This window comes from Dromaius novaehollandiae, chromosome Z (genome assembly GCF_036370855.1).
Source record: "Dromaius novaehollandiae isolate bDroNov1 chromosome Z, bDroNov1.hap1, whole genome shotgun sequence".
Taxonomy (NCBI): Eukaryota; Metazoa; Chordata; class Aves; order Casuariiformes; family Dromaiidae; genus Dromaius; species Dromaius novaehollandiae.
Window position 1 is genome coordinate 55,375,869 of NC_088132.1, and position 13,453 is coordinate 55,389,321.

At 41.8% G+C, this 13,453-nt stretch overlaps 1 protein-coding gene across 2 annotated transcripts; it reads right to left on the reverse strand.

The window, feature by feature from the left end:
* Positions 1-2,790: 2,790 nt before the first annotated feature.
* On the reverse strand, positions 2,791-11,220 carry LOC135323490 (zinc finger CCHC domain-containing protein 9-like). Of its 2 annotated transcripts, none has more exons than XM_064502691.1 (6): positions 11,069-11,220; positions 10,244-10,640; positions 8,902-9,052; positions 8,560-8,652; positions 7,582-7,650; positions 2,791-3,952 (listed from the first exon to the last, which is right to left on the reverse strand). In XM_064502691.1, exons 2-6 carry the CDS (start codon positions 10,613-10,615, stop codon positions 3,837-3,839), a joined length of 801 nt encoding a protein of 266 aa, XP_064358761.1. In that variant the 5' UTR covers positions 10,616-10,640; positions 11,069-11,220; the 3' UTR covers positions 2,791-3,836. The 2 variants fall into 2 exon arrangements, with proteins under 2 accessions (XP_064358761.1, XP_064358762.1); XM_064502692.1 differs by lacking the exon at positions 11,069-11,220 and adding an exon at positions 10,914-11,032.
* Positions 11,221-13,453: the final 2,233 nt, after the last annotated feature.

A 13,453-nucleotide genomic window follows, 5' to 3' on the forward strand; every position in this document is an offset into this window, starting at 1 on the left:
GTGCTTTAACCCTTGTTGCATGCAGATGGTGGCAGACAGGTGCACCCAAGGGACAGGTAGGTCTCTATGGTCCCAAGTTTTAGTGAACAGAGACACCTAATGTTCAGCTCTGAATACATGCACAAAGCTTCAAGGAAGTGCCCAACCTCAGCCTGTGCCAAGCATTCCCTATCATCAGCTGAGTGACTTCCTGTGCAGCACATCTGTTCATAACCTGCCTTTTAGAGTTACTTACACACTGAAGTTAGGTTTTGGGCTACCACAAGGGCTATCTAGGTGATGGTGTTTGTTTTGTTTTTTATTTTTTTTAAATATAGCATTTTTGAGATAGGTGGCCTGGTTTCTGTCCTTGCATCCTATGTATTTCTAATCTTCCACCATAATAGCGTGCCCTCCTTTGGTGTTGGGGATAGAGGACCAATGCACACTAACCCTGTTCAATCTGGGCTGCTTGATCATCATCATCAGACCAGTTACTGACGCTGTTATATACAGTGGTAAGGGGAGGTGCCTGGGAGAAATGCAAGGCTGACGGGATAGTGTTCTTTGTGCTGAACATCCCATGACCTCCCACTACCAACTAAATCTGGCTGCTCTCAGATGGCATTTTCTGTTTCTGAAAAGGAAGAGCTCTAGGCTGGGAGACATGCATCAGCAGAATACTGAGATCACTGGGAAACCACAGGTGCCTAATTCCAGCCTGCAGCTTCAGCCCTCTGACCCTGACATGTAGGCATTAGACCTCTTTTGTGAATGCAGCTACAGATGTATGGGTAAGTAGCTTTTCTACATAGACTCTACAACAAATGCTAGCCAACGTCTAAGATAAGGCAATTCAGGAGGCTTCTGCTAGCACAAGGTTTTCCTTGAATTCTAATTATTTGTCTAACTTTTGAATTTGCATGCAGGTACAAGCATACCTTTATATGCAGCACCTTTTACAATAGCTTTTCAAATAGCCTTCTTGTAGCGACACATACCTTTGTGCAGGCACTTAAAGAGAATATTTATTAGTGGGTGCATTTAACAAATAGTTCTCTCTAACACTGAAGTGGAGGCTGTTAACTTGTAAAGTTCTTCACTGATGTTATACAGAGTGCAGTGCAAACCTTTTCAGTACATCCTTTTCCTCAGCAATCACTGAAGCAGAGAACAGGAATAAGAAGGAGGCTTAGACTTACCCAGCCCATGCAAGCACATGTGTTGTGATTACCTGAAACAGCTGTTCCTCTGATACTGAACATCATGTGGTTTTTGCAAGGCAGCAGCAGAACAGTAGTTAGCTGCAGGAGCTTGACAAGCGTTGTAGAATGCAAGATGGAGCAAAGCAACAGGTATGAAACTGACGGCTGTCGTACCCAGCTCCAGAAGAGCACTACAAGGAGAACTGCAACCCCATGCTGAAGGGAGGGCCTACTTTTGGCACTGTCCCTTTAGACAACTGGAAGTCACAGTGATCAGCTGTGGGAGGGTAAACAGTGAATTTTCTTTTTCTCCTCCAAGATACATGAAGTACACCATGTAACTTACCAGTAAAAGGGACATTTTTGCCTCAGCTTGCAGCAGTGCAACCATGTATTACTCAGAACCATCGGCCTGCACCAGGTTGCAGGCTGCTCGCTGAAACCACAGTTTGCACACCACACTGCCCCCGTATCTGGGAAGTGTTTGGTACCACTACACAATTCAAAGTGCATGGTTTCACGTGAAAAGCTCCAGGTAAAAGAACACATTACAACATCAGGGAGTTTTTAAACACAGGAAGTAATCTGAAAAGACAGTGGTCCTCTTACAGGAGGAGATTTTTTTTTTTTGAATATAGGTATTTATATAATATCAATGGAAACATCTTTTAAGCTAGGATTCAGGGCTGTTGCAAAAGATGCATTCACATTAAAAGTGCTATTACTTTGAACTTTAATCTAACAGTTGAATTAAAGCTCTGCAATTAATCCTTGATTTCATCCATATCCAGTCCCCTCCCCTCCATTTAAATGTGTGCTCCAATTATTATAAACAGAATATACATATCCTAGCTTAGGCAACTTCGGTGTCTCTGTATCCAGAGCAGAGCCAGGAAACCTAAACTAAGAGGGTTTTTTGTATTTTTGTATTTATCAGCATTTTATTTTTAAAAAGTACAAATACAAAAAGTATTAGACAATTGAATTCCTGTATTTGTTCTTTGCATTCCAAACCTGTAGCTTCTGTGCCTGTTCCTAAGCCTCTCAAAACCCAGTCCTGAACTCAGTTTACTATCTGGTATTACTTCCGTGTTCTCAGCAAGGCCACCTTATGGACACACAACACTTTCATTGAAAGGATAAATGAATTCTGTTCAAGCAATAGCTTTATCACTGTGTGCTTTCCATCAAGTACTGTTGCTTGTTTTTGGGTCAGGCAAGGTGAATTTTTAGAAGGCACACATTTAAGATTTTGGGGGGCACAGAAGTGCCATATTTGTCCCATGGCAACCACATCAGCAATGCAACACTAAAAAGCTTGATTTCTCAGGTACGTGGCACATGTCTACACAGCACAGAGAAGCACTGTACAGATATCCTAAACAAACAGCACCTACCAGTGCTGGTCAGTGTTGTGCCAAGATGCCATTCAGGCTGAAACGCAGCAAGTGAGGTTAGCATAGGTGCACTTCTCTAGTAACAGTGTCCTTTGTTTAAGAAAATCCATTCTGAAATGATCAGACACAAATAAGAGACTATCACTCATGGCTACATTGCCTCAATTACTACAGTATTTGGACAGCTATTGCAGGAACTTCATTTTGAGTTGGCTTGACTTATTTTGGTAATATTTAATTAGTTTTTCAAATACAGTCTGCAGTCTCCATTTAAAAATAAATAAATCTGCCATTAAGCAGATGTGTATGGGTAGTACAAAGCAAAGTTTACTCCCAACCCCCCACAAAGGGATAGGAATACTGAAGAACAAGATTTTTGAGCTCTTTCCCTAAAGAAAGGAGGAGAAACAACCAAACAGCTCACTTGCTCTCCAACTATTTTCAGCTGTGTTTCACTGGTTATCAGAGGAAGGGCATGCTTGTGCTCCTCTTAGTGAGCAAATACTCAACTGACTCAAGGTATATAACTGCAATTAATCAGCTCATGTACTGAGCTGACATATCATGAAGGGCAGGAATTTTACCCCCAAGCTCTCTCGACAAAAGCAAAAGTCATACAGTCTGTATGACAGCCTGTATATCAGCTTTATCTGATAACTTTGATACCAAACTGCTCAAGCTTACAGGTCAAGAGCAAGAAATCCTTTCTAAAAGCAGAAGGGAAAAGAAAAAAAAAAAAAAACCTAGAACCCAACAGCAGTGTCTAGGAAATATCCAAGATCCCTTTCACAGAAATGTAAAAAGACTTTTAAGAAAATCAGCATGATTGCCTTCATCTCCAATATGCAAGCAGTACTCTAAAGCAACACTACTGTCCACCTAAATCCACCGTCATAAACCCCTGTGATAAGCTGCACATATCCTGTTTGTTTACTGTAAGCAGATCCCTGTTTTAAGAAGAATCTGATTTCCCTGTTTGGAGGGCCAGTAGTGAGAAGGAGCACAATTCAGAGGGAAAGCTGTATTTCTGCATAAATATACAAAAACAAAATACCTGCTTGCTGCGTATCTGTTGCTCCCAGCTTTTCAGTAAGCTGAGTGAGTTTTGGAATCAAAGTGGAAAAATTAGAGACACAGAAGAAAATTTAGCAGCAGCAGTCTGGTCAATTTACTGGATCCAGCAATCCACCCTGAGCGGTCACTACTCTGAAGTGAAGCAATGCAAAGTTACTGCAGTTTGGTGCCCAAGAGATCTTCAAAAATTAACAATTTTATGTTCTTTCACTTTTGTTTTTTGCAGCTTTGGTGTTTCTATAATTTCTTCATAATCTGCACTCATTCCACTGGCCCATCGCCCAACGGTAACATGATCTGTAGAATAAAAGACACAGAGTTATGGAAAGGCTAAGGACTACTGTCATATAAAACTTCCTAGTTTGAGGGAGGTCTGACCTATTAGGGCCTGACAGTAGTTCACCAGAGATGTACCTGTTTAGCTCTAGCTCTGAAGCTAACTCTCCTTAGAAGACTTTTTTTTTTTTAATTTGTGTTTTGCAAACTCACTATCTTCCCCAGCTTTTCAAGGTTCAGAAATCACTACTATGTGTTTTTTCCCTGTTTGACTCTCCAAAGAGACATGCAAAGAGTATGTAAAAGAAACTCTTACATAACTCCTAATAACTCAGACTGTGAAGATTTCAGAGTATTTCAAGCATCTCTGAATATAAAGGAAGAACAAATAATATAATTCCTCTGAATTATATAGATGAAGAAACTAAGCTTGAAGAGGCACAACAGAGCAAAATTTACACATCTCCACTTACACCCTTCCATATCAATCAACACCATTCTTTTGCTGTTTAAATACTAATCAGACCAGTTAACACACCTCTCCTAATAAAATCACCACCTATGCGGTGGTTATCAACCAGGCTGTGTTTCTTTTCTGAATCGCAATTTAATTTTGAGGGCAACAAATCAAATCATACCAAGAATATAAAATGGATAAATCATTGTTTATGTGGATTAACATCTGTAGATTAAAGCAACCCAAGTAATTCCCAAGCTAACCCAAGAAATGATAAACTTTAGTGCCCAAACATCTTTGCTGGCTACCAGTTATCTTCACCTAGTCTACTTAAAAGTGCTTTGCACAATGCAAACTGATTTCAAAGAGTATTACAATTCTTACCAATGGTATCTTAGCAATTATTTTTAACTATCACTATTAGTTTTGAAACATCAATAAGATGTAAGAAAGATGTCCCCTGGGAAGTTAAACTGCAGCTGTCAGTCTTCATTATGGATGTAGACCTTTCCAAAAAGGGAGGGGAAAAAAAAAAAAAAAGATTCCAGTTCCACTTAACATATAATTTAGACCTCTGTTCCCAGATAGAAGAATGACTTGCATTTTCTTACCTCGCCTACACAAAGGACTTGCCTTTACAGATTGGCATTTGCTAGTTTCTATTAACTGTTATACACAGGCACACCAGTAATTCAGAAAAGCCTTGACTGCTAACCTCTGGCTCATAGGCCTGTCACATCTTTTACAGTGCAGAGGTAGGACTAAGCAAGTACAACAATTGCACCCTCCAATGTGAGGGAGCAAGCTACGTAAGGGTTGCTTCCCTGCCTCCTCACATACCAAATCTGGTCTTCATTTAGCTAAACAGAATTATCAACTGAAGACTCCTTTCCAGTGATATTAGCTGGTCCAACTTTGAGCAATACTGTTTCCTACAAATATTTTCTTTTTCCTACCACATCTGTACAGCTTTCAACTTTAAAAAAGTATTAATCACACAATGGTGGTTTGCCATAAACATGGCCTGCAGAAATCCAGCAAGGTCACCCACAGGTTCTGAACATGGAAGCACACACCCACTCTAACGGACACCACTAAAAATCCCTTAAGTCTTCAAACAGAAAACTTTACAGAAACACTTGCTAAGACCACACACAGCGGAAATCAAGACTAAAGGCCATCATCACGATGCAGTATACAAAACCAAAAAGCTTAAATTCTTAACCTAATGTCTAAAGAAACCAGAATACCCCTACTAACAAGTTCATCAGGTTACCCATGAAGAAATGGCATAAACAGATGGAAAATAAAGCGCTCCAAAGAAACTGAGTAACAATTAAGACCAGGCAAGCTGGTATTCAAGAGGCATAAAAGCACTCAAAAACCACAACAGTAGTGCACACGTAGGTCAAAATAGCTATTCAGAATGTCAGATTCCCTCTTCTGTTCTTTCCTCTGCCCTCCTCCTGCAAAAGTCAATATAAACAGTGTTTTCATTAGTAATGTCTGGCTTCTGTGTTTACTCTGGAATGGGCTCCACTTCACCCAAGCCTCCTTGTAATCCATTTACAGAGTGGTACTGCTGCAGTCACTCCAAATTGGGCACATTCTGATTTACTCCTGGGTAGTTTGAAATATTTCAAATCTTACTGTTTGACTTTGGTTCCTAAAAAATTCGCAGATTCCCTGATAGGGCTTTCAAGTCTCAGCAGTCATTTAAGTGGGCACTGCCCAACAATCTACCATGGCCAAGGAGATCCGGGAAAATTTTAAAGAGCAGCTGTTGCCTTTTCGTATCAGAAACTCTTGTCACACCAGTTAAGACTCAATCTCACTTGTTCTAAACAAGGAAACCAGTATACATCTAGAATGTTGCAAATGCTCTGTAACACAACAATTGAGATATCCTAGATATAGGATAAGATACATACAATGGCTAAAGCATAAGAAATATTTAGTTAGGTGACAGATGCATATATAAATTCTATAGAGGTTTATGGCATATTATTAATCCAAAAGTTCTAAGCTATACAAAGGAAGTAAGGGGAAAAAAACAAAACAAACCCAAAAACAACTGTTTCATCACTTCAGTACCAGCATCATTCTTCAAATTCTTGTTCTGTGGTTTGCCATCCTTAGCAGTTTTAAATTTTTTATATTAAAGCTATATAGAGTAAGTATTTATGTGGATGCAAGTACAGATTTCTCCTCTCTGAAAGCAATGACATACAGGGAAGAAAAAAAAAAGTCCTTAGTCCATAATAGTGATCTGCAAACCACATCACCCTTTTACAAATCGACGCTTTACAAAGAAGTGTTATCACGTGTAACAAGTGCTGCTGAATTCAGTGCAAACTGAGACGTAAGTGGGAGGAAAAAAAAAGTACATATTTCATCCAGAATAATCAGTGAACAATGGAAGCAGCTTTTTTGAACAAATCACCTTCTATAATAGGCATTACTTGAAGCTAGGGCTCATGTAAAACCGTATGTTTTATTCAGAGAACTGAGCTTAATCAGCCAGGCAAATTTATGAAGTATTTTTCCACACACACAGGTAACAGAAGAACATGTAAACAAGCAGCTTACCCTTAGCTGGTGGATCTTTCCTATCAGCCTGACATAGGACTAATTGATTGATTATTTTGGTTACTGCAAAAAAGTTTCTTCCTTTCTCTATTGACAACTACATTAAATACATTACTCTTTCCATCACCCTGTCCTAGATGCATTAGGGTAGGACAAATCTCTAGTCTCCTCTTCCCTCACCTCTGTCTTGAGCAATACTTGCCTACCACATGAAGCTTTTCCCAGCCGCCACTACCACATTGCAACTGGTATTATTCTCAGTTCCATCACTTTCCAAATAAATCATCATCAAAAGAAGCAACCAGTTTTATAAGTTGTGAACAGCAGTAAAAATACTGGCTAACAAATGCACACTAGCTCATACTATCTTCAGAAACACACAGGCTAGCTTTTTTTTAATGTGAAGTTCAAGTTTTGCATAGCAACTTATTTACCCTCCACCACCTTACTATATGTATGCATTCCCAAAGGAAAGTTATCTTTGCTATTTTAAAGCACACTTCTCAGACCTCTTTTTTCCTGACCAAAGTCAGACAGAATAGTAAATGCAAATTACTCAGCTGAGCATTCAAACCCCATTGTGCATCATTCCCTTGCATCTCACCTGAGTTCTGATTTTCTGGACAGTCTTTCCTGAAATGCTCCACAGAGCCACAAAGTTTGCAGCAGCCACCTTTGAAAAGAGAACGTTTTAATTTATCCGGGGGAAATTTGTTTTACTCCTATTTGTATGTTGTAAAGTCTTGCTTTACTTTTTTGTAGCAATAAATTCTGTACACATACCACATACCAAGATTAGCAGAAATCAAGATAAATAATTGTCCCTTTAGATAGGTCTATATTCCTAGGTACAATAATATGACATTGGGGCAGATAAGCAGCCAGCTTTAGGAGCCTGCACATAGAGCTTCCTCTGTACCAGTGTCTTTGTCTCAGACAGAGCCTTTACTAACCACAGTGCTCTGTAAAGCACCAAATACTACAAGTTTCAATCACCATGTACTGAATACTTCACATTTGTTTGAAGCTCTCTTTTTGAGAAAAGCAGCTGAATTCTGCTGAAATACAATCATTCAAAATAACTTGAAATTAATAGAAGCTACTGATATGTAGGTAATCCAAACAGAGGTACTGAAATATGAATTCTACTCATGATCCAAACCTTTAAAGAAGTGCAACGTCTCTAAATTGATTATTCTTCCAATTTAATGGTGTTATAAAATCACCTTTTTCAGTTTGTAAGACCCCAAGTTTGTACTGCCCTTCCCCACTGTAACATGTAAAATCTAGTTAGCCACACTTTGTGCCCTTCTTGAAATTGCAAGGACAAGTAAGTTCACATACTTTGAATGTGAGCTGCTTGTTTAAGCTTACAATTCAAATAGAAATTTTTAGGTAATGAAGATTAATATTGGATTACCCAGAACTGCCATCTACTTTTATCTACAGTAAAAGATACTGGGAAATTCTTTTTAGTAGGATCCCTCTTTCACTTCCAGTACTGTACATGGACCTGTTCCTTTATTCTTCATTAGATAAGTGTAAAATAAGTGTTTCTGTTGCAATAAATTGTTACACTCACCTTCAGCATATAATCCTTTGGGATTATCTGGACACGACCTTGACAGATGCCCCATCTCACCACAGATAAAACATTTTGCATATGGAAATGCCCCTGTAAAATCCCATACAGTTTATGATGTGTATTAAAAACTTTGTAAAGTCACAACTTCCCCCCGAGAATATGCTATAATTATACTAACTTGCCATACACTGTAATAGTCATTGTTATAGTCATGTATTCCTTGAAACATGTCAACTTACATCTCCAGAACAGTTAACTTACTAAAAAACAAAGCCTGTATTTCAGTAGTCAGAAAACCCAGACAAAACATTTTGGGAAATAAAAATTTCTGAATCTTACCAACAGCTGGATCTATTTTTGCTTTGCATTTGGTGATTTCATGTTCTGTGGATCCACATCGGTAACAGATTCCTGTACCCATATCTTGACTTTCAAGTACAGCTGGGCAATCAGCAATCCCATGGCCAGGTTCTCTACAGTGGAAACACACCTTTGAAAATAAAAATTAAGTTAAATACATTTTCACAATCAGTTCACAAAACAGAACACAACACTTCATATATGGCATTACTAAAGAATTAACTTACTCCTAATATCTAAACAGCACTTACATCGAGCAGGTTTTCACTAGACCATTATTCCTTTTTGGCTGAGACCTTGAGGGCATTAGCAGACACATATCTCTAGTGTTGAGAAGTGAAGTAATTTTAATGTGAAAAGCAACTTTAAATAGTAAGATTTCATGGATGGCCCTCACAGATAAGAAACTCCTAGTATATTAAGGCCTTCGGGCTTTTTAGAAGGCAGAAATATCCCAGGGATTTTCTCTCATGGAGAAAGTACATTAAGTAGTTAGACAAAAGAGACAGTGCAGCACGTCACAAAACAGCTGCTGGTGGTCTAAGTCACTAAACCACACTATTACAGGTATTTTTTTCCTTTCCTTTCCAGCACAGATAGAAATTTCATATTGGGCATCCACTCATCTATAACTGAGTTCCCTAGCTGAATGGTGTTACTTGACTCCAATTACAGCACAGTTCCCAAAGTCCTTTAAGTACTACTGCAATTAAGTGCTAAAAGCAAATACAAGCAATGTTGCACCAGTCCTATAACTTATTTATAAGCAAAAACTTCCATAGCTCAGATAAATTTGTAGACTCTCTTCACTATTGTTCATGTACAGCAAGTTATACAGGTAGCTGCTTTTACACAGTGTCAGTTAGCTAAAAAACTCATTCCAATTCTCAAGCAGAGGATACTGCAGAAAGAAGCCTCAGAACAGCAAGAAAGTAGGTACAAAGGTACACAGGAATATTGTGCAGATGAATTATATACGGAGATACCCTGAATTAGATCCACCTAGGCAACAAGAAGGGTTTGGGCATCGCTTCAAGTGCAGCCAGAAGAGAGCAGCCAGAAGAGCCATCCTTTACATTAAAGCTTAAGTTGAAATTCACTATTTGTTTTAAAGCTGAGATACTTAAATTCACTTTATTAACTCAAAACATTAAGTAGTACATGGTCTGCTTCTAGCAGATAAGGGACTTCATCTCCTTACATAATCTCCCAATGCTTTCAACAGACAATATGGAAAGTGCATTTTTCACAATGAGCTTTATTTCCTAGTTTTTAAGAAGCTATGGATAGAAAACTACACGTAGCCCAAAAGAAAACTCACCATGGCATTTTTCTTTGCTTCTTGCCTCTTCAGTCTTCTTCCCTCCCGACGCCTGTCCTTCTTCAAGGCTAGTGCTACTTCTTCCCTCACCTCAGTGCTGTCTGCTTCTACCACCTCCCCCTTATGCGCAGCCTGTGAAGCCTGTTTTAAGTATTCCATAAATCCATTAACATCTTCATTCAGATAGTCTTTTTTCCTTTTATTCTTCTTTTTCTTCTTCTCTTGCTCTTTCTTTAAAGAAAGAGGATTGGAGTTGTTCTTCTCTTTACCCTTTGCTGTATCCCTAGAGGATCCATTCACCATTTCTTCCCAAGGTGTTGCATTCAGCGCTTTTTCGCTGTGAGCAGCACTTTTACGAGCCCATCTAGTCATGACTGTCCCGGGGCAGCTTAGAAAACTTTAAAAAAAGAAAAAGAAAAAGAAAAAAGCATTAAGTTTAACATAGGTACCTAGAGGCACTCCAAGGAAGAAGAAAAGCACAACACAGCCCCTGTTTCTACACGGAGCCGATTTCCTACGAGGCAAAATCAACAGTATAGTCGTTTACAAGAGCGGCACAGGCAGAGACGACGGCGGGACAAGGCAAAGGCCCGGGCGGCCCGGCCCGGCCCGGCCCGGCGCGCGACCGTTGGCGGCGCCTCACGCCCACCACCTCCCCCCGGGCCGATACCGGTGCAGTCAGGGCGGCAGGCGCCCCCCAGGGCCGCGGCGCTGCCGGGGGCCGGCGCGCAGAGCCGCGGCGCCACTGCCAGAGCGCGGCCGACCCCCACGGCGGAGCCCTCCCCCTCCCCCCGCTCCCCGGAGCAGCCCGGGGACCCCGCTCACCCGCAACGCAGGCCAAGTCCGCCGCGGCAGTAGAGACTTTCTAACAGAGCGGTCGCGCCCGGCGACTTGCCTTGCTGCGCACCGGAAGTGGAGCTGGGTCTCCGGAGCCGGCCGCCGGCGGGGCGGGTGTCTCGCGCATACGTCACGTCCGCTGCCCTCTCCTGCTCCTGGCGCTGCGCTGTGCGCGCCGGGGCGCCATGTTGTGGCAGGGCCAGTGCAGCCCGGGGCGGCGGGGCGGGAGCTGCGAGTCCTCCTCTGGGGAGCGAAGCGAAGACTTTGCGGTACTGGAGAGCCGCTCCTTACGCGCACACGCGAGGGAGGCTGTAAGTGCTTCCCGCCAGGAAGGTGGCCTGTACAGTTGTTGCTCTGGGCCTCACCCAGTGGCCACAGCGTCTTTACGGGTTCCTGGAACTCTTGGCCTTCGTAATTGCGCCCCCAAAATTGTTTCCGTGTTGCATTCATATGCTAATTAAAAGAATAAAGTTTGCATAAGTTTCTCTGCATTGTCTCATTGAAACAAAGGTGCCACTAGAGGGAGCCTGCATCTGTATTTTGCAAAGGTAATGTGAAAAGACTCTTGGCAAAGACAACCCTTTTCCCTGCTGCCCATTACTGAGAAGTCCTGTTTAACTTCTTCATTGGAACGGTAAAAAGATCAAAGGCCAAGGTCCTTTGCTCGGCTTGGGATGCCGAGGCAGCCTGGTGGGAGCAGGAGCTCCTTGCGAGCCCCGTGAGGCCCAGCAGTCGCCTGTGCCTCTCCAGGGCAGCCGGGGCCGCAGGGAGCCGCTTGGGCTCCTGCTCTCTCCCCTTGGGAGCGGTGTCTGACAAGTTATCTCGGGCCGTGCTGGTTTGAGCAGCTCCAGCCTGAACTGAGGAGTGTGGAAGTGCAGCCGGTTCCCATCTCCCTTGTCCCCAGGCTGCCTCTGGTGCTGGGAGAGGGCTCTGCTCTTTGCTAGGGGCTCTGCTAGCTTGGCTGAGGCCAAGCCAGCCAAGTTTTTTTTTTTATTCACCTATGCTCTCTTCCAGTCTGAAAAGGAACCAGTCAGCAGTGACGTCATCCTTTCTCTGCTCTCTGACAGATAGTGATACAGAAGGGAATAAGCAACTTCTGAAGCAAAGAGACTCTCAGGGTTTGGCAAGTCAGGAAAGCTTTACCAGTTGCACAGCATAACTGTGCATATAAAAGCCACTATACTTGTGCAGATACCTTTTCTCTTGTGCCCTCCTCCTACGAAGCTACCTCCTACCATCAGCTTCCCAAAATGGCAGTGGATGAACGGGCACCAGCAGGCAGTACCAATCTGAGTTGGCAAGTTCCCGTGCTGTGGTGCTTAGGGGAAAACTGCGCCACCCCCAAAGCAGCGCAACACCAGTGCCTGTGTCACTGAGCCATGGCTCTCAGTCACAGCAGGGAGCAACAGAGCGGCAAAGGAAGGGGAACCTATAAAGGCTCCGGCACAGTTCCCAGGCATCAAGCGACCAAGCACGCATCAGTCCTAATGTTCGGGCCATGGTCTTTGGAAACTCCTCCAGTAAATCCATGCTGGACACAGCTGTACTCTCCTAGTTCATGTGCACACTTCACATTTTTATACCACCCTCTTTGCAGATGGGGAACTGAGCTGGTGCAATTATGTCAAATTAAATGCATGTACCCTTTAGTAAAACCATTCTCATTTAGACTGCATGTGTCTTTTATTAAGACTGATGCTGGGACATCAGAGTGTTCCCTACCTCCGTCACATAGCAGTGAGACCAATTCAAACCTCTCAGCTGAAAAATTCACAGTGGGCATCTCAAGGAGCACAGCTTTTTGAGACATAATATATGACGTATTTCTCTCTTCAAACCACCCCCTTTCACAAGGTTCACAAGATAAATCTTCAGGACTATATTGTTAGAAGTCCCTGCACAGGAATGAGATACATGTTTATGAATACAGTAAGAATTTCTTCTCAATTACTCTTAATTCAGTCTCCTGTTTCATGTAATTTTAGCATTTCACTAGATCTCCATTACTTTTTCTGGGCAGATAGAGATGATGTTACAAAAGCAGCTGGACACCATTCCTTCTTTATTAGTTATTTTTAGTATTTGCATCTCTCTAGAGAGATTGCCTTGCTGTATATTGCTCATTTACTGGGGCTTTGCATCCGCTAGAGGGAGGTGTGCACAAAGAGTGCATTGATTTTGCTATTAAACTCCATCACTGCCGGTAAGAACCAACACAGATTTAGAAATAATTAGAATACATTTATTGCAGGTAAAAATAATCAGTGAACACCATTTAAGAGTCACTTTCAATAAGATGGGAAGTAAAACCAGACAGACTCAGGTTTTCATTTTAAACTAAAAATAACAAAATTGCTGATGAAGTTATAGCTC

Coding starts and splice junctions, on each gene's coding strand:
- LOC135323490 (XM_064502691.1), bottom strand. CDS start 10,615: ATGACTAGATGGGCTCGTAAAAGTGCTGCTCACAGCGAAAAAGCGCTG. Junction 7,651..8,559: donor CAAAGGATTATATGCTGAAG/GTGAGTGTAACA, acceptor CTCTTTTCAAAG/GTGGCTGCTGCAAACTTTGT. Junction 3,953..7,581: donor TCCAGAAAATCAGAACTCAG/GTGAGATGCAAG, acceptor TTTATTCTACAG/ATCATGTTACCGTTGGGCGA.